The 25,953-nt window shown below is 34.6% G+C and overlaps 1 protein-coding gene across 3 annotated transcripts in view; it reads right to left on the bottom strand.

Annotated features, from left to right (window-relative positions):
* Positions 1-9,576: 9,576 nt before the first annotated feature.
* The window catches only part of DOCK1 (dedicator of cytokinesis 1), a 450,137-nt gene continuing 433,760 nt past the window's right edge, over positions 9,577-25,953 (bottom strand). For 2 of the 3 annotated variants that reach the window (XM_039345121.1, XM_039345028.1), the window contains 2 exons: positions 25,790-25,935; positions 10,511-10,648 (listed from right to left, as the gene is read on the bottom strand). In XM_039345121.1, coding sequence (XP_039201055.1) covers positions 10,553-10,648; positions 25,790-25,935 — 242 coding nt within the window. In that variant the 3' untranslated portion in view covers positions 10,511-10,552. Of the gene's footprint in view, positions 10,649-25,789; positions 25,936-25,953 lie in introns of all 3 variants that reach the window. The other variant, XM_039344947.1, reaches the window with a different exon arrangement.

Raw genomic sequence — 25,953 nt, 5'->3', positions numbered from 1 at the left:
GCTAAACAACAGCAGTTATTTCTATATGGGTGGGAGTGAAGGCCACATAGTTTTCCTCACCCACTTCTATCTTTTGGTGGCTGCTACTATGAAGTGATGAGAGCATCAGGCATGTTTTGATCAGAGGACGAGAGTGAGAGAAAGAACTATTATACACAAAGCAACATTTGGATGAGACCCATGAGGCTTCTGTAATTTTCATTCCTTTGAATGAAACCTCATTCTGGGTCAATGTATCAGGAAAGGAGGGGAAATGTTGAGTTATCAAGATGCAGGATATGTGTGTGAAATTTGTCACAATATTTTTTTTAACAAAAGACATCCATCAAACACATTATAGATTATTTAATATACTAGTTATTAAATTGTTCGTCTATTAAACAAAATAAAAATAACAAAAGAGCAATTAGGTCAGACTAAATTTACCCTGGTCTTGTGCTCTCTTTGAGACCAAAATAACCTTCTGCTATTCTGAATAGAACTGAGGCTTTGCTTCCTCTGATTTTGGGCTTATCACAATTATTGGGATGAATATACTTTTGGAGGCTTATGCTTTGTGAAAGATAGGGTTAGCCTTTTTAAGCAAAGTCTAGAATTTATTAATTTGCTAGATTAATAAATTATCTTTCATTGAACTCAGAAAGCTTTCAAAATCTAGTTTTGTTGCAGAACTGGAATTAATGAATTACTGAATGTGGTGTGTTTGCGTGTTTTTTTTGTTGTTGTTGTTTAATTTGGGTTGTTTTTAAGTTTTGTAGTTTCAGTTGTCTGTGTGATTTCATGTTTTATCTGTTTTAAGAACATTTTTGGGTTTTGTATGCTGCTCACAGTCCATTGTAGTTGGGCAGCTATAATACCATAAATTTGAATGAATGAATGAATGAAATGTATTGCTTCATCTTCCTATTTCTATTCCTATTTCTCCTGTGAGAATAATAACCTCCACAACTTGAAAGTACCACAAGAAGTAGTTTGGGCTGAGACAAAGTCACACAGTGAGTTTTCATGGGTTGTTCAAACTGGGGCCTTCCAACACCTAATCCCCTATACCAGAGGTCCCCAACCCCCAGTCCGTAGACCAGTATCAGGCTGTGGCATGCCAGCAACTGGTCCACACAAACAAGCAAAGCCCCATCTGCAAGATGCAGGCAGCACACAAAACCATGCACCCTCCAGTCCATGGAAAAACCTCTCTCCACAGAACTGGTCCCTGGTGACCAAAAGGTTAGGGACCTCTGCCCTATGCCATACTAGGTCTCAAAAGGAATCAGTTTCCAATCAATTCTTGCTCTGTACATCTACATCCCACTGCAGATAATATTAAATGATATAAGCATGCAGACATTGTTCATTATTATATAGTCCTTATAACCAATATTATAGTGGAACTGAGTACACCGAGAGAGCTTACATATAAATTTACAACACGCTTTTTAAAAAGCATGGTTTGCCAAGCAAGCCATAATACCTTCGTTTAGCCACATAGCAAACTGTATTGTAGTATTAAAACCAATCACATTTTGATTTGCTTGTAAATCAGGCATGTATCTCAGTAGTATTTTCCAGTTCCAATTACTGATTTTAATGGCATCTTTTATCAATAACTTAATAGTCTTTTTTTTCTCTCATATAGTTTTCTTATTTATTTTTAACATTTCTAACCTGCATTTGAGGGCAAAATCTCTTTCAAGAAAAACTAATGTCTAAATCTAACAATATCAGTGCTCTTGTCTCAGATGTTAACTTTCAACTATAATACGGGCAATAGGACTGGGCAATGCATTTGAAACAGATGCTTCTCCTACATGCTAGTCTGAATCAAGCTTTCTCTTCCAAGTGTTAAAGGAGACCTCTTTATATTTCATAGATATTCTGCATGCACAGACATTTCTGTTGGGACCATCAGCAAAACAAAATGTAGATGTACCTGGGAAGCTTTGCAAAGAAGAGAATTGCTTTAATGCTTTGATCAATTACCATGCAGGGTGCAGCACCTGTTTCAATTCTTTTGCTCAAGAATTACAGCTGAGAGCCTTGCAAACAAGGCAGCCTCTTTAATGCAGTGTTTCTCAACACTGATGAATTGAAGATGTGTGGATTTCAACTCCCAGAATTCCCCAGCCAGCCATGCTGGCTGGAGAATTCTGGGAGTTAAAGTCCACACATCTTCAAGTTCCCAGGGTTGAGAAACATTGCTTTAATGCTTCAACAAGAGGCCCTTTGTATACATGTAATCAAACATCTTTTTCAAATGTTTTGCACTACCAAATCTGAATGTATTTCCAGAGGTGATCCTAAACAGCATTATTATTTCATGCAGGTATACCATGAAGGTATGTCAATCTAAACTCATATTATCTTCCACTTGTAAATTGTATGCTGAGCATTAAGGAAAATATGTTCAGCAAAAAAGAAGCTATGTTGTATTTTCAAAGTTCAGTAAAAAAACATCTTTACTTCTTCATGGGTAAACCTCATTCTCTACAATTATTTGAGTCTATTGAGATCTTTTTGCTTCAAGAAACATTTTGTAACAGTGGGAAAAGTTAAAACTCACCATCAATGCTATCACAAATAGAATAGCTGCTCTATTATTGTAGCTACCATTCATGAAAATGCTATTTATCCTCAAAGCTACACAATATCACCAAAAAAAAATGGCAATTGTAAGGCCCAAATTTATTTTAAATCTACCATAAAAAATGGAATGAAAGGAAATTGAAATGTCAGGCCAACTGGACCTTAGAGATAAAACGAAATGAATTAATGCTGATAGTAGAGGATATGCAGGGAAAGAGAACAATTTCAATAAACTGTGGGGGAGGGGGTTTTCACACAATGCAGCAAAGTCTGTCTTTTGTGTATCTCTTAAATGTGGGGTAAATTATAGTCTGATCTTGTCCAGGCTTGGAAGCGAAGCAGAGTTAAGACTGGTCAGTTCTTAAATGGGACACCAGCAGGGAATAGCAGATAGGCTAGATAGTGGAAGTTGAAAAGGCATTTTGAAAGAAAGCAGTGACAATCCACTTGCATTTTTCTGCTCAGAAAACTATATATAGGTATGTGGAGCTGAACTCAATGTGTAAGAGACTTGACGTTAAGAAACTAAATAGAAAATGAAAAATGCATTGTTCTCTAATTCTACATTGGCTTTCCCCAATGTCATAGCAATATATGTATTTCCAACCAAAATGAGCATATCTAATAGATTTATGTCACCACAGTCAATGACAGAAGCATATATCAAAGTAATATTTATTCTTTCCCACAGAATAATTGGGACTCGCAAAGAATAAGAAAACAGTCTCTTTAGAGTTAAAAATAAGACCCTATAAAATAATTCAATGGAGTATTGGACCAACTTACACAAAACTTGATTTGAACTGGTCTTGGCATTTACAAATTTAGAGAAAGTTTGGGAGAAATTGGTTTTACTTAAGAATACTAGTCATACTGATTTAATTTTCACAAGGGATTTTTACTGCTGCTCAGTGAGTTCTAGGACAGAAGGTAGTCCTCTTCTGCCCATTTCTTAGGACTTGGAACACTTCCTGGATGTTTTTAAACCTTCATATTGAAAAAAAAAATGATTGTTGAAATTATATTTTAATCCCAGTAATTACAGATTTCAGCAATTAGGCATTCTGTTTCTGACTGGCTATCAAAATGCCTCAAGAGGCTTACAAAAAATGGTATGACCTCTAACTTAGAAGTCAGTCCAATGAACATATACAAATGTATACAGGTAGTCTTCAACTTATTATAATTGAGCTCGGAATTATGGTCATAATTGTTGATCATTAAGTGGGTCATCACATGACTGCACCCAATTTTAGAACCTTTTTTGTGGTGGAGATCGTTAAGTGAACCCATTGTATGCAATGGGCGATTTTTCCTAGAAACCAGAAATAAAGACTAGTTTCTGGCAAAAAAAGTTGTAAATCCTGGTCATGTGACAGAAGACAAAGCAAACAGTCTAAATGTGGGCCATCTGTCAATCACCAAAATGCAATCAAATGAACTCAGGCAGAGCAGTCACTAGAACTTTGAAATTGGGTCATATGTAGCTCTGGGGAGGTCTGTTGTAACTTCAAATGGTTGCTAAGTAGAAGACAACCTTTACAGAACATCTGGTTGTAAAGATAATATTTTATTACTGGAATCTAGTTGCTGGAAATCAAAACAAAATATTATTGTTTCCTGTACAGTATTGCTTTAACTATTAAGTATCTAATTAAGACTATAGTAAAACCTTTTTGAGCATCTCAGATACACTAGAAACTTGCAAGATACAATAAAACATTTTAATTACAGGCTTGGGGAAGACCAAGCTTATAAGAAATATCGCCAGCAGGAGAGGAGGCTTCTGATTGCTGCTAAGTATGACTGGAGTCTAAATCTCTTCTCTGCTGGAGGGAAGAATCTATTAAAAAGTCCCCAATGGGAATTCTACTTTTTTTTTTTTTTTTTTTTTTGCCTTCTAGTTTCACAGCACAATCTTGACTCCAATATCACTGGATGTAAGGCTGCATGCCTTCCTTTTTCATGAACAATATTTGGATAAGGATCAACCTTCTGCCTCCTTTTGTGTGACTGTAAGAAGCCGAGGCAAAGAAGATATACAGCTACATATTTAGAGGTCGGCTTTGACCCTTACACCCAGTGTGATCAAATGCTTTTGGTACTTTTGCTGTCCTTATTAGTCTATCTCCCAAACCAGCAACCAATTTACTTCCAATTCTGTGATGTTTATCTTATTCAGAGGTTGGGTGCACTTCTCTCTTCCTTGCCTTTCTTACTGAAAGAGTTCAGTGAAGCACAGAAACTATACTGGTCACAATAACCTTTGTTCCGAACCCATACAGAGTTGAGAAAAATAGCTCTGCTTCTCTGCAGCTTCAGTTTCTTCTCTAATATAATTTATTCAGTTATCTTAATCATAAGAATATTTTCTTTAAACAGTCAGAAAATACAGGTATATCTGCAACATACAACAGTTCATTTAGTGATTGTTCAAAGTTACAACAGCACTGAAAAAAGAGACAAATGTTTTTCACTTAAGACTGTTGCGGCATCTCTGTGGTCATGTGATCAAAATTCAGATGCTTGGCAACTGACTCATTTTGAGAGATGATTACTCTTCCTCCATAAGGTAGATCTGACTGTCAGGGACTGAAACATAAATGTTATTTTGTTTCTGTATATTACACAATATTTAGTAAGATTTGCTGGAGATGCAATTAGGTGTTGGGACATTTTTATAGGCACTGGTCTTTTCCTATTATTGTAATATTGAAGACACACCAAGACTATTAATATGATTCTGAATCACCCATTCAGATAGGTTATTCTTGGTGATATCACAGCATTTGGAATCAGTTAAAACATCACAAGTCAGGCTGGTTAAAAGAAGTGCTGGCTGGAGCTTCCGGTAGATCTGCGCGCGCGATGGCGGATACTTTGTAGCCGTCCTCCTGGGTAAGTGTTTGAATCGCTATGAACAGCGGACATCAGCTGTTCAGCGGTTCAAAAACCCCCTCCCGGGCAAAGGGGGGGTAGAGTGGTGTCTGAATAGTGGTAGAGCCTCTTATGCACCCCAAAGTTTTTTGGGGGGGGGGTGAGAAGAGTGCTCCCACGGAGTTCAGACTGTCTCCGCTTCCCAGCTGCTTTTGTCCCTAGGGACAAAACAAGCCGCTGCAACCACCTCCGCGATTAAAGTTAACTGGTGAGTTTTTTTAGAAGCGGACAGAGCTGAGTAGAGGATTTAGTTTTTGCTTTCTTGGATTTTATTTGGATTTTAAGTTCAAAGATTTATTTTTACTTTTATATTCCCTCTTTTTATTTTTTTTTCCTTTGTTGAAAGGGAAAGTAAAATGGCGATCGGCAAGCCTTTCGGTGTTTTTTTTTCGGAAGGTAGAATGGCGACCAGCAGGCTTTTTGGGGTTTCTTTTTTCCCCTTTCCCTTTTCCTTTTTTTTTGTTTTTTTTTAAATGATTGGAATGGAGTGTTAGTATTATTATTTTTGTACTTTTTTGGTTTGTTTTTTGTACTGTTTGTATTTTTTAAAAAAATGGAATTGATTTTTTCTATTTAATTATTCTTTTTTCTTTCTCTCTTTTCTTTTTTTTGAATTCCTTTTTTTTATTATAATGATCTCCTCTTGAAGGATTTTTTTTTTTTTGATTTTATGGAGTTAACTTCTTTTTTTCTTTTGTTTAATTTTTGCAATTTCTAAGAAGGAGTAAAGATTTTTTTAAGATGGCTCCAAAGCGTCCAGTAATCCCTACAGCTTCTAAAGTGGCTTCTTCTTCGGTGTCATCATCAGCGCAACAACCTAAATTAATAGCCTCATCTTCTTCTTTGCCACAGTCAACAATGGTGAAGGATTTGCAAGATATGAAGGGAGATGTTATACTTCAAATTAGGGGAGAAATGAAAGAGATTCTAGAGGAAAACAATAAGACTTTGAGGCAAGAGATAGTTTTGGCTTTAAAAGGAGTTGCCTCTGTTCTTGAAAAGTTGAATTCTCGCGTAGAAGAAGTAGTAGAAAAAGTGGAATTGATGGAGGAAAAATTTGAAAGTATGGAAAAAGAGATGAAAAATTTTCAAGATGAGATTCTTATGCTTCAATATAAACAAATGGAATATGCTTTAAGAATCAGAGGTTTGGGTGAGTCTGTGCAAGGAGATCTGAGAGAGATGGTTGCAAAGGACTTTGCTGTGATTTTGAATAGAGAAAAAGAGGAAATACTTAGTGAAATTGAACAGACATTTAGAGTTAACTCTGTGGTGGCAGAGCAAAAGAATTTGCCAAGAGATGTGGTAATTTACTTTGGGAAAAGATCCCTGCGCAATGAAATTATACAAGCTTTTTATAAGAAGAGGTTTCAAATTGCTTCACAAAATGTTATAATTTTAAAGGAGATCCCATCTAAAATTTTAAGAAGAAGAAAGGAGTTTGCTTTTTTAGCAGACGAACTTAAAAAGAGACAAATTTTGTTTAGATGGGATGTTCCGACTGGAATGGTGGTGAATTACCTGGGGATACGTTATAGTCTTAATACTGTTTCTAAAGCAAAAGACTTTTATACTTCGGTCCTGGGGGTATGTTCATCGCCACCTATCACGTTTAAAGCTTTGGAAGATAAAAAGGCAGAATTGCAATCTGAAGTGCTTACACTTATGAAAATTGGGAAACTTCAGTTTGAGGGGCCTCAACAAGTAGAGATGGAGGAGCAGAAGACAACCGGTGTAACATACAATTGTAAAGAAAAGGATCAACAGAAGAAGGTCACGGAAGTTTCACAAGTATTGGTTTCTGAATCTGCGGGAGAAGTAGGATTTATAAACTCTTTGGAGCAATCTTTAAGGGCAGAATTGCAGTGTGAAGAGCCTATATTAATTAAAAATGGGAAATTTCAGTTTGAGGGGCCTCAACAAGTCGAGATGAAAGAGCAGAGGACAACTTGTGCAACATATAAACGTAAAGAGAAAGACCAACAGAAGAAGGAGATTAAGGAAGCCTCACAAGTATTGGTTCCTGAGTTTGTGGGAGAACCAGGACTTACAAATTTTTTGGAGCTACCTTTAAGGGCAGATTTTAAAGTACTTCTTTCGAGATTTATGGACAAGAGAGACTGATAAGGATTGTGTTTACAGTGGATGGAACTGGCTATTGGAGAGAAGATTATGGAGATCGAATGAAAATTTTAGATAAGAAGTTTAAGTTTAAGTATTTAGTTTAAGTATTTAGAAGACTATTGAGATTGCGGGAGAACTAAGATTTACAAACTTTTTGGAATTACCTTTAAGAGGTTTATGGATAAGAGAAGGAATGTGTTTACTGTGGAGGAATTTGTTATTGGTAAAGATTTAAACAGGTATAAGGGAATTTTAATGTTTTAAGTTATGTTTATGGGATCTATTATTATAATTATTTTTTAGAGAAGCTAATTTGTTTAATTAAACGTATTTAGATTTGTTTAAGATTTATATGTTTTTTAAGTTTTTTCTTTTCTTGATAGGAGAGAAGATTATGGAGATTGAACGAAAATTTTAGATAAGAAGTTTAAATATAAGTATTTAGTTTAACTATTCAAAAGAGTATCCAGTCTTAATGGTATAATGAATGTTTATATGCTTATTTTTGTGCTCTAGAGTAAAGAAAGAGGGAGATTAGATCTTATATTGTAGGTGTGGATATTTAAAGAAAGTAATGTTTAAATTTGTGTTATGGGGATTCTATATAGAATGATGGATAATAATATAATAATATAAGTACAATACTAGAAAATGTTTAAAGTATATTATAAGTATAAGTACAATACTAGAAAATGTTTAAAGTATATTATAATGTGTGTTTAATGTTTGCAACTATTATGTTTTAGAGAAGATAATTTGTTTAATTTAAGGTATTTAGATTTGTTTAGGATTTATATGTGTTTTAAGTTTTTTTCTATTTTTTATTTTCTTTGAAAATTTTAATTAAACCTGTACTCAGGTCTGGGAAGGTTGAGGGAGGGTATGGGAGGTTTGGGGAAGATGGGGGACGGTACGGGAGGGTGGGGGTTTGGGGAAGGGATTTGTTTTGTAAAATTTAAAAACTTTCAATAAAAAAAGAAGTGCTGGCTAAAATAAGAAATTACTGGAAGAAATCTCTATTTTGCAGCAACAATTTGGTACGACATTTTAATTTGTTCTACTTCAACAACAGGGCAACAGGCCCTTTTTCTCTTTCTTTTTTAGTTCTGATTTTTTTTATCTTTTTGTTAGAGTTTTATGTTTTTACTTTCTTCTGTTAATTTGCTTAGCATAAAAAACAATTAAAACTGGGGAAAAGAAGGCGGTTCAAATCTGGGAAAACTGATGGCTTCTGAGATTTACAAAAGTCTCTCAGACATTAGGGCAGATCTGTCAATCAATGAATCAAATTCTCCTTCCTCCTTTCCTCAGCTTGGCATTTTCCACAAATCACAGACATCGTAAGGTGTGAGGCACAGCTGCTGTGGTAACATCTGTTAGAATTCTGCAGAAGAAGACAGGTCAGAACTTCATGGTGGTGATGAATGTGATGTTTTTATTTAGAAGAGAGTAGTTATATTCATTTGCTTTTCTGCAAATGAAGAAAAGTCTAATCTTAATTCCCCATTGCACTTACTCATATCTGTAGTAGGCAGTAGATACAGCAGTATAATAGCACAGAATATATACTGCAGTACAGCAGTACAGAAATACATTCCTTGCGTATTTAATTACACCTGGCCAAATATAGTAATTCTATTCTATTCTATTCTGTTCTGTTGTATTCTATTCTATTGTTCTGTTCTGTTCTGTTCCCTGCATAAAACAGAATGCCATTCCTGAATCAAAGAGTGTTCTGAATCTGGCAGGGTGTAGTAACAGGGACTGAGAAGGTGGCCCTTTTCAAGTGGAGGTCCTTTTCTTAAGCTGAGTGCATCTTACAGCTAACTCTGTCTTCTGATATAGGCAAACCAAATCCATTTATAGTTATGTAATACTGTCTAACAATATTAAGAAAATTCATATTAATAATTGTAAGCCAATAAACACAGATTCTAAAGTAACCAGCATTTTTATTTTCTTAGAAAAGGAAAATACTTTAAAAGGATTTCTTTATTTGACAGAGAAATATATAAAAAAACGGTTAAGATTATAAAATCTGCAGATGATTTTAAAAAGTTATAGAGGCATTTTTAAAAAGATTCTTTTCTGACTCTTCATAATATTTCAGAGCTTAATTACTCTGTTAGACTTGTTACATATTTTAACAGTTATCAATAATTAAAACACAACACATTTGAAGATAAACTATACGCTTATTACTGAAAAGGAATGAGTGAATCTAAAGACACTGTAAGACCATAATATATATATAAAATGTCTGTACATAGTGACACAATTGTGAATCAAATACAAAAGGTAAGATTGGTTTTGTATGTTCCAAAAGCATCATTTTTATCCCTATATATTTTTAGACTTCTACATTTGTAGATAAGATATTATTCCCTATAAGTTAATGCTGACCCAGGAACCTAAAATATATTCTGCACTAACATATAAGCAAAAACTAGCTGATAATTTATTGAATAAGGACCAATCAATGCATGAGAGACCAACTCTAATGTAAGCCTAGAGCATGATAAGTGGTTTTCCTAACACTTTAATGTAAAAGATTATACAGCTATAATACTAAACTACATTGCAGGCATTAGGGCAATTATTTTCATAAGGCTTACATATGCAAATGCAAAGATAAAGACACAAATGCAATCTCTTAATGATATTTTGATTGTTCTTAGAACCCATTCAGAACCACAGTTCAAAAACAGCTCCTGGTTGCTTTGGAATGCATTCAGCTGAATAATTTTGTAACCATACTTAGAGATATCAGTAACTGTTGGAATGTGAGAATCATTGCAACTAAGGTTTCATATTGTTGATTTGGGTTGATATATATAATATTGCAAACATTTTAAACATATTTAAGAGACAGAAATTTTACAACTTAATCTTTCAAGGTATCTCTTCTTTCTCACTGGACAATCCCAGAATCGACAGAGGCTTGTTTCCGAGTGGTCTTTGGAGGTGGCGGTGGTGGTGTTTTGCTTGGCAAAGGAGGCGGCAGTTGCTAGAAGAAAATTTGGATAAAAGATCTTACTAGAGAATTAACTGTATTGATTCAAATATAATTTCCTATAATGCTACTATTGTGATAGCAGGATAAAAACCTATGTCTATTTAATTCCACTCCCACCTGGGTCTTATGAACAGGACTTTACTAATGACTGTAATTAAATTGAGTATTCAGTAAGGATATCAACTGAAATCTATTACATACGTAAGCATAATTATTTTATATTGTGTATATTAACTATTTTATCTCTAAACATTACTAAACTGAGATATATTTTGGAATAATATATATAATATACCTTTTTTATAATTGGATGCCAATTCTCATTTTAGAAAGGCCATGCTATACCGTGTTTCCCCGAGAGTAAGACCTACCCTGAAAATAAGTCCTAACTTGATTTTTGGGGGTGGGCCTAATATAAGACCTACCCAAAAAATAAGTCCTTGTTTTGGGGCGAGGCGCATGCCGAAAAATCAAGCTAGGGTGGGGGGTGGAGCTTACCAGGCCTCTCACAGATTGACATTTGCCTCGCTGGCCCACTTCTGCAGCCGAAGGAGCAGCTTCATTCTGCAACTGAGAATGCAACTCCGGCCTGCATTTCTCAATCAGAGGTTGAGCAATGAATTCAATCTGTAGCTCGTTCTCAGCTGCAGATGTCTTCCAGAAAGGCCTCTGGCTGCAAAATGCAGGCCGGAGATCCATTCTCAGCTGCAGAATGAAGCTGCTCCTTTAGTCGCAGAAGAAGTGGGCCAGCTGGGTGGGGCTGTCAGTGCTGCCGTGGCGAGGTGAATGGAAAAGACATCACCCGAAAATAAGACCTGGTGCCTCTTTTGGAGGCAAAAAAAAACATAAATTAGATTGGATCTTATTTTCGGGAAAACATGGTATGAAATATATATATTTCTAACTTATGAACAATTTTTCATTTGCCAGCATATATTTATGAAAGCTTAATATTTGTAATGCCAATATACTATGTTGTGGGTACTGTTTTGACTTCTAGGATTTTATTTAATCAAATTAATCAGGAGTAGAAGTGCAAATTATATGAGCAGCAAATTATGCCCCAAGCTATGTGGCCCACAATAAAAATCTTTGTTATAAGGGTAATGTGCAGCTATTTCACATATGTGTATATGGTACTATTAAGCTGATTTTCCATAGCTTTACTAAGAATACAATCATTAAAACCTCCACGAAAAGAACATTAAGTCATTTTGCAACGCTCCATCCAGCAATTGTAACAGAATAACAGAGTCGGAAGGGACCTTCCAGGCCTTCTAGTCCAATTCCCTGCACAAGCAGAAGATCCTATATCAGGGGTAAGCAACCTTGGCTCTTTTATGACTCGTGGACTTCAACGCCTTTTATGACTCGTGGACTTCAATTCCTGTGCTGGCTCAGGAATTCTGGGAGTTGAAGTCCACGAGTCATAAAAGAGCCAAGATTACCTACCCCTGTCCTATATCATTCCAGACAAGTGCTGTCCAGTCTCTTCTTAAAAGCCCCCAGTGATGGAGCACCCACAACTTCTGAAGGCAAGCTGTTCCACTGGTTAATTGTTCTCATTATTAGGAAATTTAGTTAGTTCTAAGTTATTTCTCTCCTTGATTAGTTTCCATCCATTGCTTCTTGTCTTGCCTTCTCGTGCTTTGGAAAATAGATTGACTCCCCCCTCTTATATTGGAATATCATCATTCAATAAATTTTACTTTGTCAGGAATGCTTTCCATTTATTTTATATCTTAAGACTTGGTTTTCCACTTGTTTTCCCACATTGCCCTCCCCCAATTTTTCTTCAATCTTTTATTATTCTTCAAGTAAATCCATTCCATTTCATACTGTTAGTAGACAAGTTATTACAATTTTTGCAATTCTATGACTCTTCAGTTATGAAAACAAACACATAAAATATCTGTCATTTTTTTCCCACTATTATCATAAGGAATGTACAAAGTACAAGCTGAAAATATTACTACAGTGTCTGTCAATTTATCTCTGAGAAAAGTGTGAAGATTTATACAAATGTGGAACTGAACATGATTTGTCCTCTTAAACTTTGATTCTGGCTTTTCAGTTGTCAATTTAACATATATCTTTAGAAAAAAGAATTTGCATTGATGTCTTGACATCCATTCAGCGTATCATGTACATAGTTAAAGATAAAACTCTTAGATCAAGATATCCTTTTCTTTAGTGGTAGAATTCTTTGGGCATACAAGGCCAATAAGTATTCAGACCATTTCCGAGGAAACCAATGGTCAAGACTGATTTCTTGCAGAGTGCTTCTAGACAAATATTTCTAATATAAACACCTTGTTTCATTGTACAATAGAGACAAATGAAGTTGCTTTCCATTTGTAACCATCTTGTGTTTTTTTTCCTTACACAAAAAAATGCCAAATACTACTTAATAATAGTGCCACGATCTTCTATGTACCACTTTTAATGCAAATCATTGTCTTGCCTACAGATGAACTGTGAACATTGGGTTTCCCAATACTTAATGATATTTTTCAACACTTCTCTGTTCTAGCAGATAATGTAATCTGAAGCTCCAGGATTAATGCAAACAGCTTTTCTGTACCTCACCATCCACTTTCAAACAAAATTGCTGGAAAAAAGGCATCAAGATTTCTTGCCATTTTGAAACAGCAAAAGTATACAGTTATTAATGTTAGCAATTCCACAAATCTCTCTTCTACAAAAGGACCTGTGCAATCATTACTATATTTAATGGTCCATTATGGTCGATTTGTTTTATAAATAGCTATTCTCATTGTTTATGTAGCTGGCTTGTTGAAGTGGAAGAACAGTCTGAAGAAAACTCTTGATGCATGGTCAAAATGTTACCAAAACCCACAGTCAGGTAAAAGTCAGGTAATAAAGCCATTTACATGATGAGATATCTTTCAGCTTTTCATTTGGGGGTCAGTTCTCTCTCAATATCAAGTTGGAACAAGTATTCTGTTTCATCTCTCAGTAAGAATCATATCCTAGGGAACATAATTATTTTTTTGTAGAGAAACTAACTTTAGCCATGAAGTAGACTATTTGTTCTCTGCATTATTACTTACTGCAAAACCCTTTGTTATTTAGTTACTAGCTATGCACCTTTAGAGTGGCTATGTAACATAATCAATACAATGTCAGGAAATAATGGAGGACTAATTTACCATAATAATTTATATTGTGAAGGGCATATGCATAGTAATATGCATTTTTGACTTGATGGATGAATGGGGGAATTAAGAATCAAAAAATGAGAGAAGGATACAAATGTAAAGGATAGAAGAATTGAATACAGCTGCTGCATGTTATAAATCTTCATAGGTTGAAAATTAGGCTAAGGGATGAGGAGATAGGTCAACAGCAAGCTGATAGTGGTGGATTTCACATTGAAGGGGAAGTATTTAAATTTTAAAAGCAACCATGGAAAGAGAAGGTGGAAAGAAGGTAAAGAACCAGAATGATATAAATCTCAGTTTAATAGAAAATATTGACAGAGGAAAAGAATAAGATTCTAATAAAGCCCCGTGATTACAAAGCCTTTTCAATGAAAAGTAGTGCTGCTTTCCCTCAGAGTTAAGGGAAGGTGATGTGGCTTTGTAGAATATTTAAACAATAGAAAAATATTATATTAGTCATTATTGTCAGCCATTCAGTCATGTCTGACCCTCAGCCACCTTATGGATCAGCACTATCCATGCTGCTCTGTCTTGTACCGCCTCCTTCATGTCTGCCATGGTTATCCTGGTGTTATCCTTTATAATGTCCTGCCAACAGGTACTATGGTGGTCCCTTCTCCTTTTTCTGCTGATCACTCCAATATAATTGACTTTTCAATTGAGTCACCTCATAACAATATTAATAGTATTGGAAAGCATCACCAAGAAAGTTGCACTGGACCCTCCTTCTGGAGCAGAACTAGTAATGGCTTTTGATTTCATGCACATCAATACTGTATAATTTGGATTGTCCCCCTAATCAAAAAGCCAAGAAAGCAATCCTAAATTTAACTTCCACTTATGACTTGATAGATCCTAACTGAATAATCGGCTTTAGTGCTGTCTTGATCTTAAAGGTAGATTGCAATGATAATTCCCAAAAAATTACAACCCTACCTATAATGAAAAGATGAGATCTGGAGAGTAATGTTAGCATTCTAAAATATTAATGATCTATTGAGATCTAATTCACTTTAACCCTATAAAAGGCTATACACTTTTTAGAAGAGCAGTATGAGAGGGAAGTATTTTTCTCTTTGCAATTTTTTAGTGGGGATGGGAACAATAGTTGGTCATCTACTGAAGAGGCTCAATCTCTGCATTTTTTATAATAACAGCAACTTGGATTCCCTACTTTACACAAACCCTTTAGGATTCAGTAAGATCCCCCATATTAACTTCAGATCCCTAAAGCCTAGTATGAGCCTTGGAGTAACTAAGGTAATAAGGAAATTGATCACTGAGGGTCTGATTCAAAATATTTGCTTGCTGGAACAAAGTTAATGTGTGTGTGTGGAGAGTGTAAGGGGAGAAGAAGAAAAGGACCAATAAAAGAGAATATTTATAGCTCAGGATTGAAATGAAGGGTCCTTGTGCTCTTTGGGCTTGGTTGTTTTCTTGCAGACATTTCATTACCCAAACTAGGTAATATCATCAGCGACAACAGCGTTGATAGTTTGGGTAATGAAACGTCTGCAAGGCGCAAGAAAACAACCCAGCTCAAAGAAGAAAAGGAATTAACAGTATAAATTTCTGCATAATTTTAACAGAAATTTTAACATATTAAGATATTTAAAGAGGATACTAAAACATCTATGTTTGCCCTAAGCCAGATTAAGTCAGATATGTCATTAGAAAGAAATCTTGAATTTTAATACTATTAAATTAATTGAGTACATAAATATTCAGAAATAGATAGGGCTGCAAGTAATGCTTTGCTGGCAGAGTAAGTAGAAAATAACACATTTTGAGATCGATAGTCTTTGCAACCTCTTCCTATCTTCTTTTCACTTCTATAAACCTGCAGAATGTTTACTTCTGTTCCTCTAGTTTCTGTCTACTTCTTTACAATGAAAGAAGAAAAATGCCCATTAAACTCTGCCGAAAAGTTTGACTGCCATTTTCAATATACTTAAAATAGAAATCCAAATTTTCTGAAAAACTGAAAGTTTCCTTCCAATTGAGCTTACCCCTAGTGAATTAATTAACACATCCATGTAGTTGTCTTGGCAACAGTACAAATGTTGGTTGCTGCCTTCTTTCAAGTTTAATCTGAGATTCTGTTATTTCTTAATGATCTCCCTTCCAAATAGTAAGTGAGCCTGACCCTGCTTAGCTTCCTGAGTCTATTTCAAAATTTGTTTCTATATATTTGAAAGTGTACTATGGTTGTTCAGCAAATGTTTTAGGCTGGGTAGGTACTTATAAACAGATTCTGGCTTGTAAAACTGTACTAGTGAAAGTTAATTATAGATACTATCCTTGGTAGCGAATACGTTTTTATCTCTAAGTGAAGAATCTTTTACTGCTTTCTTTTCTACGTCTATTTTATATTCCTAAACTCTTATTAACAATTTGGCCTTTTTATTAATTTAAATTTCATAATTTTTAATTGCTTGTAAAGGATAATTAAAATAAATAAAAAACTAAAAAACTTTATTTAGTTTCCAAGCTTAGATAAAGTGGGCCAGGGGCTCTACGTATTTTTTATACTTTCATTAATTAAGAGGACTGTGTTAGGTTTCAACAATGGTAGGTTTTAAGAGGATGATTGAAGTAATGATATGGTTTACCAGAAATTAAGGCCACACCTAGGCCAATTTCCTATAGCAATGTGACCTTCAGGAAAAATAGAAGTTTTATTTAAAAGATACACCTGGAACATGGAAGCATTTCATCTCCAATCACCTCTCTTTATATTTTTTTCTGTATTAAAAAAAACAACTATCCTTGTTTGTCTTGAATTTTGCCTTGACAGAAATGGGTGAGATATAATAGAAATTTTTCTTTATGAATTTTTAAATAACATCTGGGGTTTGCATTGAAATATTGTGGGCAAGAAATTAAAGTCACTATTTTAAAAAAAATGTAGTTCCTTGACTTTCTCTTCCTCTGTCTCTGGCACAAAAGGATATGCAATTGTTTATCCTTATCTACATGCATCTTACTTTGTAATTTCCTTTTCAGGCCTAATACAGAACTAATTCTCTCTTTTTCATAAACTACACAATATTTTGAATACCCACACGCAGCTGATTGCACTATATGATAATGCAAATAGTAATTCTCATAGCACTATTGAATATTAAACATTTGAGACAATACTTATAAGATAGTATGTAAGAACTGAATGTAAACAGTAAATTATAACCTTTCTGTTTCATTTTGCCTTCATTTATTTGAATGCTGTTATTTCATGCTCATAATTAAAGAAACTTCCCTTTGCCAGTGTTATTATTTATTAATAACCAGGACTTTTTTACACACACACACACACACACACACACTTTTATACACGTATCACTAGAGAAAATATAAAAACAATCCTATAATAAAACATCACCACCCCCTTCCAAGTCAAATTAAAATAACAGAAAAAGATAAAATAAGAAATGATGGTGGGTCAGCTACCATCAAGCTTTTACTTAATGTTTACTAATATTACTTACAAAAACCCACTGACCTAGTTTAGCATCTATGGTCTATTTGATTGTGTCCAAAGACAAATTAATTTCAAATTAATGAAGATATTTGCCATATAAAATTTGATATACTGTGGAGATATAATTCATTCTTTTCAATAGCCATAAATGCTTTCCTATTTTGGTAGAAAATGTATTTCATTACTTTTGTCAAGAACAACATAACTTGTCAAAACGACAATCCTTTATTAGTTTGTTGAAGTTCTAAATGCAGGTTCAAAAGCTATAGATACTATGGGCAGACAAGATGCACAAATGTTTATAGTTGTCAACTTACTGCACCCGATTACAGATGTTTATTATGAAAGCAATAGAACTATGGTACAGTTATCATATGTTTCTGTCTATATTACCGTATTTTCCAGCGTATAAGACGACTTTCTAAAGCATTGAAATCGGCGCCGAAGTCGGGGGTTGTCTTATATGCCGAGTCGTCTTATACGCCGGAAATTACGGTAGTTTCTGGCGTATAAGACGACTTTCTAGGCATGCAACTAGGCGCCGAAGTCGGGGGTCGTCTTATACGCCGGGTCGCCTTATACGCCGGAAAAGTACGGTAATTCTGGTACCATATATTGATTCTCTTAAAAAGTGCATAAAGTTTTGCTTGTAATTTTAAATTGAAAGTAAAATTTTATTTCCATTCTGAGTAAGCATCCCATGTTTTAAATTAAACTCCATTTCTTTTGAATTTGTTTTCTTGATTCTAATTTAGCATGTAGCTGATTTTGTATGCAAGGTTTCCTATTAAATTCAAGAGGAAGATATTATAGAATCTTTTCCCTTAAGTATTTTATAACTTTAGAGTTAAGGACACTGAACTGAATATGTCATTCTGATACAAGTATCTCCAGTTCTACTATAGGAAGAGCATTTATGCTCATATAGATGCTACTGGACTACAGTGTCTTAAATGCTTTATTACTGGCTGGGCCTCATGGGGTTTTAGTTAAACATTTGAAGAGCTTCAGGATGTCCACTCCAATGAAAATATGTTATCTAAAAAGTTTCAATATGTATTTTTATAATGAAAAGTATGGATACTACAAGTAAAACCAAATGTATAAAGTTGGATCAAATTTAAATGTTTATAGTAAGTATTGAGGGAGGTCTCAGCACTTGATAAGTCTCTTCACTTCATTTTCCACATGTATGATGGGATTACTGTCAAGATATATTCTACTTTTAAATGTGTTAATAAGATACATCTTGTTATCACACAGAAATATTGAATATTGTCTATTAGCATGTTGATAATGTATTCATGCATATATAAGCTTCCCATTTAATCAAGGGTCCATAAAATAAGTGATCATGTGACATCCATGCATGATATTCTCCTTATATAATTGACTATGAGTTGCAATTGCATTCTTTCATTTGCAAGGAATAATTTGAGGAAGATGCTGATTTACCAGAATTGTTAAGTCAATTTACTTTTCTATATAGAAGACAAAAAGTTTGATGAAAGATAATAGCTGTGAAAATATTCAGATGCATATACTGTAGCTGTACATGCTGTAGCTCTGGATAAATCAGATTCAAAAAAGGAATGTGATTTAAAAGTTGCAGGAATGCGATTTAAAAGCTGTTGGAAAGTCAGGAAAGAGATATGGATTGTACAGACGCAAAATCAGCTGAGCCAATTGCATACCCCTCTCTGAAGTTCAAGCCTGCATTCTTTTGCAATTACAGTATCCTGTCTGACTGGAGAACTGATAAACTGTTTTTTCCTAAGAAAATTGAAGAATATTGGGAAATGGATTTGTCACATTTAACCACTTTCCTGTGGACTTTGTTGGGAAGATGCACCGATTGTGGACACTGAATTTATTATATTTAATTAGACATCAATTGATAAGAAATGATGTTAAGACACAAACATGGATACTTGATCCAGGACAAATTACTCTTAACTCTTGGAATGACTGGGATAGATAAGATGCTGTGGTAAATTTTCTACAAGTTGATTACAATACTAGTTTGTTAACAGAAGGTTTCGATACTTTAACCTTGCTCTTTTTATTATTGTTGTTCTTACTGTTAAATATGTTGCTATTAATATAGTTATTAATATGGATAACAGGTCAATAATTTGTGAATAGACTTAGTAGCTTAAATTTTTTTCTGAGCCTGTTTCACAAGGGGTGGGAAACCAAAACTGTAGTAATATATTAATCAGTATTCAACTAGGTGATATAATGTGTATATATGTTGTTTTTTCCCATTTTAATGCACTTTTTTCAATGTTTGTTTTGTGTTTTTTCTTTTTTCTTTTTTTAAATTTGTTGGAATTTTGTGTTTTAACTTTTTTGGAATGAAATAGAAACAGTTTTTTAAAAAGAAAATAAAGACAAGCTACAATAGTTTTAGGCTGGTTAACTATATGAGCCATTGTACTGTCAGTTATTAATAAGTCAAGTTCAACCTCTGTTGTCTTCATGGACGAACACTTGATTCTCAACCTGATTTCAGTGACAATGTGTAGGATGTTCAGTAATAGCTTTAATTCTATTGGCCTAACCCATCGTCTTTCCATATCTCAATTCTTCTCAGTCTTGCCAACCTTATTTTTTTCTACTTCATCATCCATTCTCATCACATGTCCAAAGTATGTGAGTTGTGGCTTGCTTTTTATTGCCTCAAGGAAGCTGCCAGTCTCCATTTGATCCAGGATTGATTGGAACACCTTGCTGTCTCTAAACCCATAATTCAGTAGCATCTGTTTTCTTCCTCTCAATGTATCCATCTTTCAAAGCTTTATCTTTTTATACCAGAAAAAACAAGTATCCAAGTTTGTCATTGCTATCTAAGAGTAATCTCTTTACTTCTGTAGCATGTTGGCCATCTTTATTCTAGAGACCAAGAAAATTCATCTACTAATTTCATTTTTTTCACCATCAGCTGTAACTTTGATAAACATGCAGTTGGACGTTATCTTTGTCTACTTCACATTTAACATTAACCTGGATTTTTCACTTTGGATTACTTTTAATCTTATTTACTTTTAACTGATTAAATGAGGCTGCTCCCATATCTAAAATTATAGTTTGACTTCCATTTTGATTCCAGCTGTCATATCTTCCGATTTTAATAATATATTCAATAATATATATATTCTTATAAAAACTTTTTAATAAGTTAATACAAATGAATAAAAAGAAGAAAAGAAAAGAAAAAATCAAAGGCAAAAAGTGCATGAGAAGCAAAAAGATTAAAGATAGAAAAGAAAGAAAAAAAAGTAGCTTCAAATACTCTTCAAAGCAACTATAAGTACAAATATATTTAACCTTTATGGGCTAAGAGACATTACAAGAAATTTATGAACTAAGGAGAATAGAACAAGAAAATCCTGCTGCTGTTGTTTCCTAGTTTGGTAATGAAATGTTCAGAAATTATATTGAAACACCACAGCCAAAATATTTGACCTTTCTCTAAAGATATAGTCTATTACTTTTTTCTACAACCTATCCTGTCTAATCATCAAAACCATAAGTCATAAGGGTTTTTTTTTGTTTCATTTTTACACAAAAGGTCCTTAAGCAGACTCTAGTCAGCAATAAATGTAGATAATGTCTTTTCTCTAATCAAATAAGTTGGATTAATATCCATTTTTATCTGATTGCCTTCCTTATTATGAATCTCTGTTTCCTCACATTGAAAATTTTTGCAACAACTTTTTTTTACTGAAAAAATTCTGCAGAAGAATAATTAGATGTTCTGGCACATTTATTAGTGATTGCATGATCCACATTCTGACATGATCTTGGCTATAATATGTCAAGGATCTTATTATACTCAATAAAGCAAAGATAAATCTTCATCTTGTATTCTCTTTTTCTGTTATCTTTTGTTAGCTATTTCATATCCATTTGCTTTTTCTGAAATCTGTCTGCTTATTTGGCATTTCTTTTTCATTGTGTGGGCTATTCTTTTTTTGTAACATCTTCAAAATACTTCAGCTGCTATTTATAGAAAGAGTTAATAATTTGTATATTCTCTATATCTCCTTTGATATAGATTTTTGTTATGAACTTTTTTAATCATTAGAACATACAATATTATTCAATATTTATTGATATGAAGCTGTTGGCACTTTACCTGCCACTTCTGAAGCTTTAAACACTTCAGTGGGTATTTTATCTATACCAGATACTTTCTATTTGATAGCTGTCTGCTGTGTGTTGCACCTTACTTTCTAGTAGAATTGTTCTTTACTATATTGTCTCTGAATGTCAGCGCAAAAGGTAGATCAGACTAAGAAACTAATTCATATAAATTAAGTCTATTTTTATTGTAATAGACCAGTAACAGCAAGTCCTGTCCATCCCTTTACTGGACTGAAGAACTTCTTGGTAGCAGCTCCTCCTTCTGTCTTTCAAGACCATTCCCTCTGCCATCTATAAACTTTTCTCTTTATCTTATAATTCAGATTTAGTCTTTCTATCCTCCTCTAATCTCACTTGTCTACATTAGATCTCTAATGTTTTTGAGCATGAGTATTATAACTGTAATTTTCTTGTGATTCTCTGGTATACTTATAAATATCTCTTATTTTCCTTTTATTACTATATTATTATTGTTGTTGTTGTTGTTATTATTATTATTAATCGCACAGTCAGCCAGATGTTCAGACTGAGTTTGGCATTTTTGTCTATCTATCAAATCCTTACTAGGGATCTGGGATAGGAAGATCTGGATGTTTGATAGTGTTACAGATACTGTCGCAGGATGGAAGCTGTTCCGAGTAAAGCTGTCTTTTGCAATTGACTGATGGTGAATTTATCAATGCTGATGGTGTTCAAGTGGAGCTCCAGTTGTTTTGGAGTTGCACCCAAGGAGCCTATTACTATTGGTACTAAATTTGCTTTCTTTTGCCACAGTAATTCTATTTCTATTTGTAGGTCTTTGTACTGTAATTTATTATCTTCTCCAATTCTTTCTCTTCTATTCTTCTATCTCCAGGCACTGCCATGCCACGTCCATTATCCAGACTATCTTCTTCTTCTTCTTCTTCTTCTTCTTCTTCTTCTTCTTCTTCTTCTTCTTCTTCTTCTTCTTCTTCTTCTTCTTCTTCTTCTTCTTCTTCTTCTTCTTCTTCTTCTTCTTCTTCTTCTTCTTCTTCTTCTTCTTCTTCTTCTTCTTCTTATTCTTCTTCTTCTTCTTCTTCTTCTTCTTCTTCTTCTTCTTCTTATTCTTCTTCTTCTTCTTCTTCTTCTTCTTCTTCTTCTTCTTCTTCTTCTTCTTCTTCTTCTTCTTCTTCTTCTTCTTCTTCTTCTTCTTCTTCTTCTTCTTCCTCTTCTCCTCCTCCTCCTCCTCCTCTCATCATCATCATCATCATCTATATTCTTTACTTGTTGATATTCTTAACTGAAGTATCTTACCCTCTCTATTTTGCTTGACATTAGAAAGCATGTGTCTTTCTTCTTAATCATCTTCTAGCTTTCTACAGCTATCATCATAATTTCTTCTAAAACTCATTTGGATTTTTCTCTCTTCAAAATACAGGGAATATTTCTCATGTCCTTGTTTGCACAATATCTCTTATTACAGCCCATATCTCCTTACCTAGCATAAGGTAAGCACAGTCAATCCGTTCCTTACATTGATCTTATATTCCAATTGCATCTTTTTCAAATCATATCTTGCTGGCACAACTTAAGAGTCTTGATTTATATGTCAGCATTATTCTGGTGTGTCCGTTTCAAAGCTCCACATGATCTCCCCCAGTACGTTCATATAGATGTTAAACAACACAGAATAGTGATAGCAATAGCACTTAGATTTATATACCGCTTCACAACGCTTTACAGCCCTAGTGGTTTACAGAGTCCGTATATTGCTCCTAATAGTCTGAGACCACATTTTACCAACCTTGGAAGAATGGAAGGCTGAGCCAACCTTGAGCCAGTCAGAATATACAATAGAACCACAAAGGGAGAGGAGGATAAATAACTATGCAAGGAACAGTTTGGACACAGTCAAAACCAGCAACTTTACTTTGGCAGAAAATTATTTAACTAGAACATTGGAGGCAGAAGGCTGCAAATTAAGTACTGTCTTACTGCATTCCAAACTTATACAGCGAAACCTGTGAGAGACAGATCTAAAAAACAATTTATTTATTTAAACAGGCTGGATGCTGCATAATTAGCCTTTTGACTTGAAGGCAAAATTAAACAATTTTCCTATCTTTGTTATGAAAAAAAATCAGAAGCACATATCCTGAAATCTTCTGATTATTTCCCAACATAATATAAGCCTCAGGACAAATGTGATGGCAGAAATTGGATATGAACAGATACATGGCAGTCTTGTGAATGAAGATATGTGACAGAGAAAGCAGAATGAGAGAAGAATTATGTCCTGATTTTTACCCAACATTCAGAAGAACTGTAGTTCAACCAGAAGGCATATTTTCATGTTTTACAGAGCAGAAGGAAAGACTGTGTATGAAGATTCAAATGCTGGACACTCACAGACGTTCTTGTATAATAACTGAGATAAGGAAGAGAAGTAGAAGCCATAATAAAGTACACATAGAAAGTGAGGAAAAGACACTTGAGAGAGAGGAACATTAAGTAAATTAAAACTTGATTTCTTATATTCCCTATACTTTTCTCAACATACTGGTTTTGTAAAGAATACTTTCACGGTATGTTGAACTCTAGCCTTCATGCAAGGCCAATTGTGTTTACAGAGGCTGAGTCTTGCATGTTATATGGGAGGAGTTCGAGCCTGTTGAACCTGAGGATAGAGTTCTTGTAGCTGTTAGTTTGGTCATTTCCATTTTGGATCCATGCCCCTCTTGGCTGGCCAAGGATGCCAGGAAGTGAATACATGTTTGGGTCTGGGTGGAGGTTAATTCCTCTTTGAGTAGGGGTAGCCCCACTGGCACTTAAGATGGCTTGGTACACCCCTCCAAGGGCCATCATGTAATCAAGAAAACTTTTGCCCAGTCTCCAACCTTTCCATTTTAGGGACGTTTGTACAGAAAGTGGCTGCACAATAGATTCAAAAGGCCCTGGATGTAGCAGATTATCTACATCTACATCTATTCAGTCATGATTCATGCCAAGATGTGGGCTGAGTCAGCATTGATTGCCCTCTTGGAAGGGCAAGGAGTGAGATGGGTGGCGCATTCATCCTTGCTCTTCTTGATCTCTCAGCAGCCTTCAATACCATCAGTCATGATATCCTTTTGAACTGGCTGCATGGTGTTTCCTGGTTCTCTTAATTGCATTTTCCCTCCAGAGATTAGGATGGTCCTGACCCTGTTGGCCTTTCATAAGGCTTGAAGACCTGACTAGGTACCTGGCCTGTGGTCCTGAATGTGTGAAGACCTCACTTTCTTGGTTAGGTTGACCCAGATAGATTGGCTGCTATTTGTAGTTATTTTTTTTTATGATTGTTTGCCCCCCAGAGTCATTGGTTTCAGATGGGCAGCTATACAAATTGAATAAATAAATATAATATTAGATCACACTACTTTATTAGCATAGGTATCACAGAATTCACAATAAAACCCCTTATTTGTTTAAGTAATGGCTCCTGACATAGTCTCCAACACTTCCATGGGATCAAAAAGCTATCCGTCCCATTTCTCTTGCTGAGCTGAGTTATAACAGAATCTGGAGGGGAAGTAGATCTTGATACTTTTTACTGCAACACTAAAAAAAAAATCAACTTCCCTTCCGGGAAAGAAGAAGTGGGAGAAGCTGGTCTTTTGTTGTCAACTCTCCAGTCTCTATAGATTCATGCAACTAGACGCACAGGAGCCCTATTCTCTCCTTGCTCCTGCTAGAAGAAAGAGAAGTGGATGTTTTGGGTGCCAAGTCTCTTTCCAGCAGCTAAATTAATGGAGGCACTCTGGATTTTGTATTGTGAAATAATTTTCCTCGCAATTGTTTCCAGATGGCATTTCCTTACGTTGCTACAAATCATCTCACAATATTTTCAGGCACTTTGGAAGCTTCAGGAAGAAAGAAAGATGGATAACAGCAGTTCTACAAGCTCCATTTTGTTGACAAATGGGCATAGGGAACACCCATATACCCTGTTCTCCACTGTATTAGTATACGGATATTACCCATATTTATCATGTTTTATTATCTGTCAAATATAATAATTTTACCATCAAAATATTTTGAGGCTGACAATTCAGCTTGTTTGCACGTTTTGCTCTAACGTGAAAAAAATGTTAACTGTGCATACATCTCAGAATATAACGAATAGCTTCTAATTAAAAACTGCAATATTTTCACTCAATTATTTTGACAAAATTGCATGATCTAAAAACAAAATATATGATAAAATTGCTGGCCTTAAGACTGATCTTTAATTTGTTTTCATGTATTCCCTATAAAAGTAATATTTCATGAAGCCAATAAATGTTATGTAGACTTACTTCTAGCAACGTTACTTACCCTTTGAGGTACAGGGGGGGAAGTGGCAGGGCTAATAGATTCATGGCTCTCCATGACATTTCCGTAGTCTGCCATGCTACCTTTCAGAGGTAATGGTGGAGGAATGTCCATCATTTCCAAATTATTCATGCCATTTAGTTCAGAATCTGAAAATAAAGATGCAT

The sequence above is a fragment of the Crotalus tigris genome, unplaced genomic scaffold, assembly GCF_016545835.1.
Source record: "Crotalus tigris isolate CLP2741 ecotype Arizona unplaced genomic scaffold, ASM1654583v1 scf7180000017536.10889498, whole genome shotgun sequence".
NCBI classification, from domain to species: domain Eukaryota; kingdom Metazoa; phylum Chordata; class Lepidosauria; order Squamata; family Viperidae; genus Crotalus; species Crotalus tigris.
The sequence above is the reverse complement of the archived record's forward strand: the minus strand, read 5'-3'. Positions and strand labels throughout refer to the sequence as shown.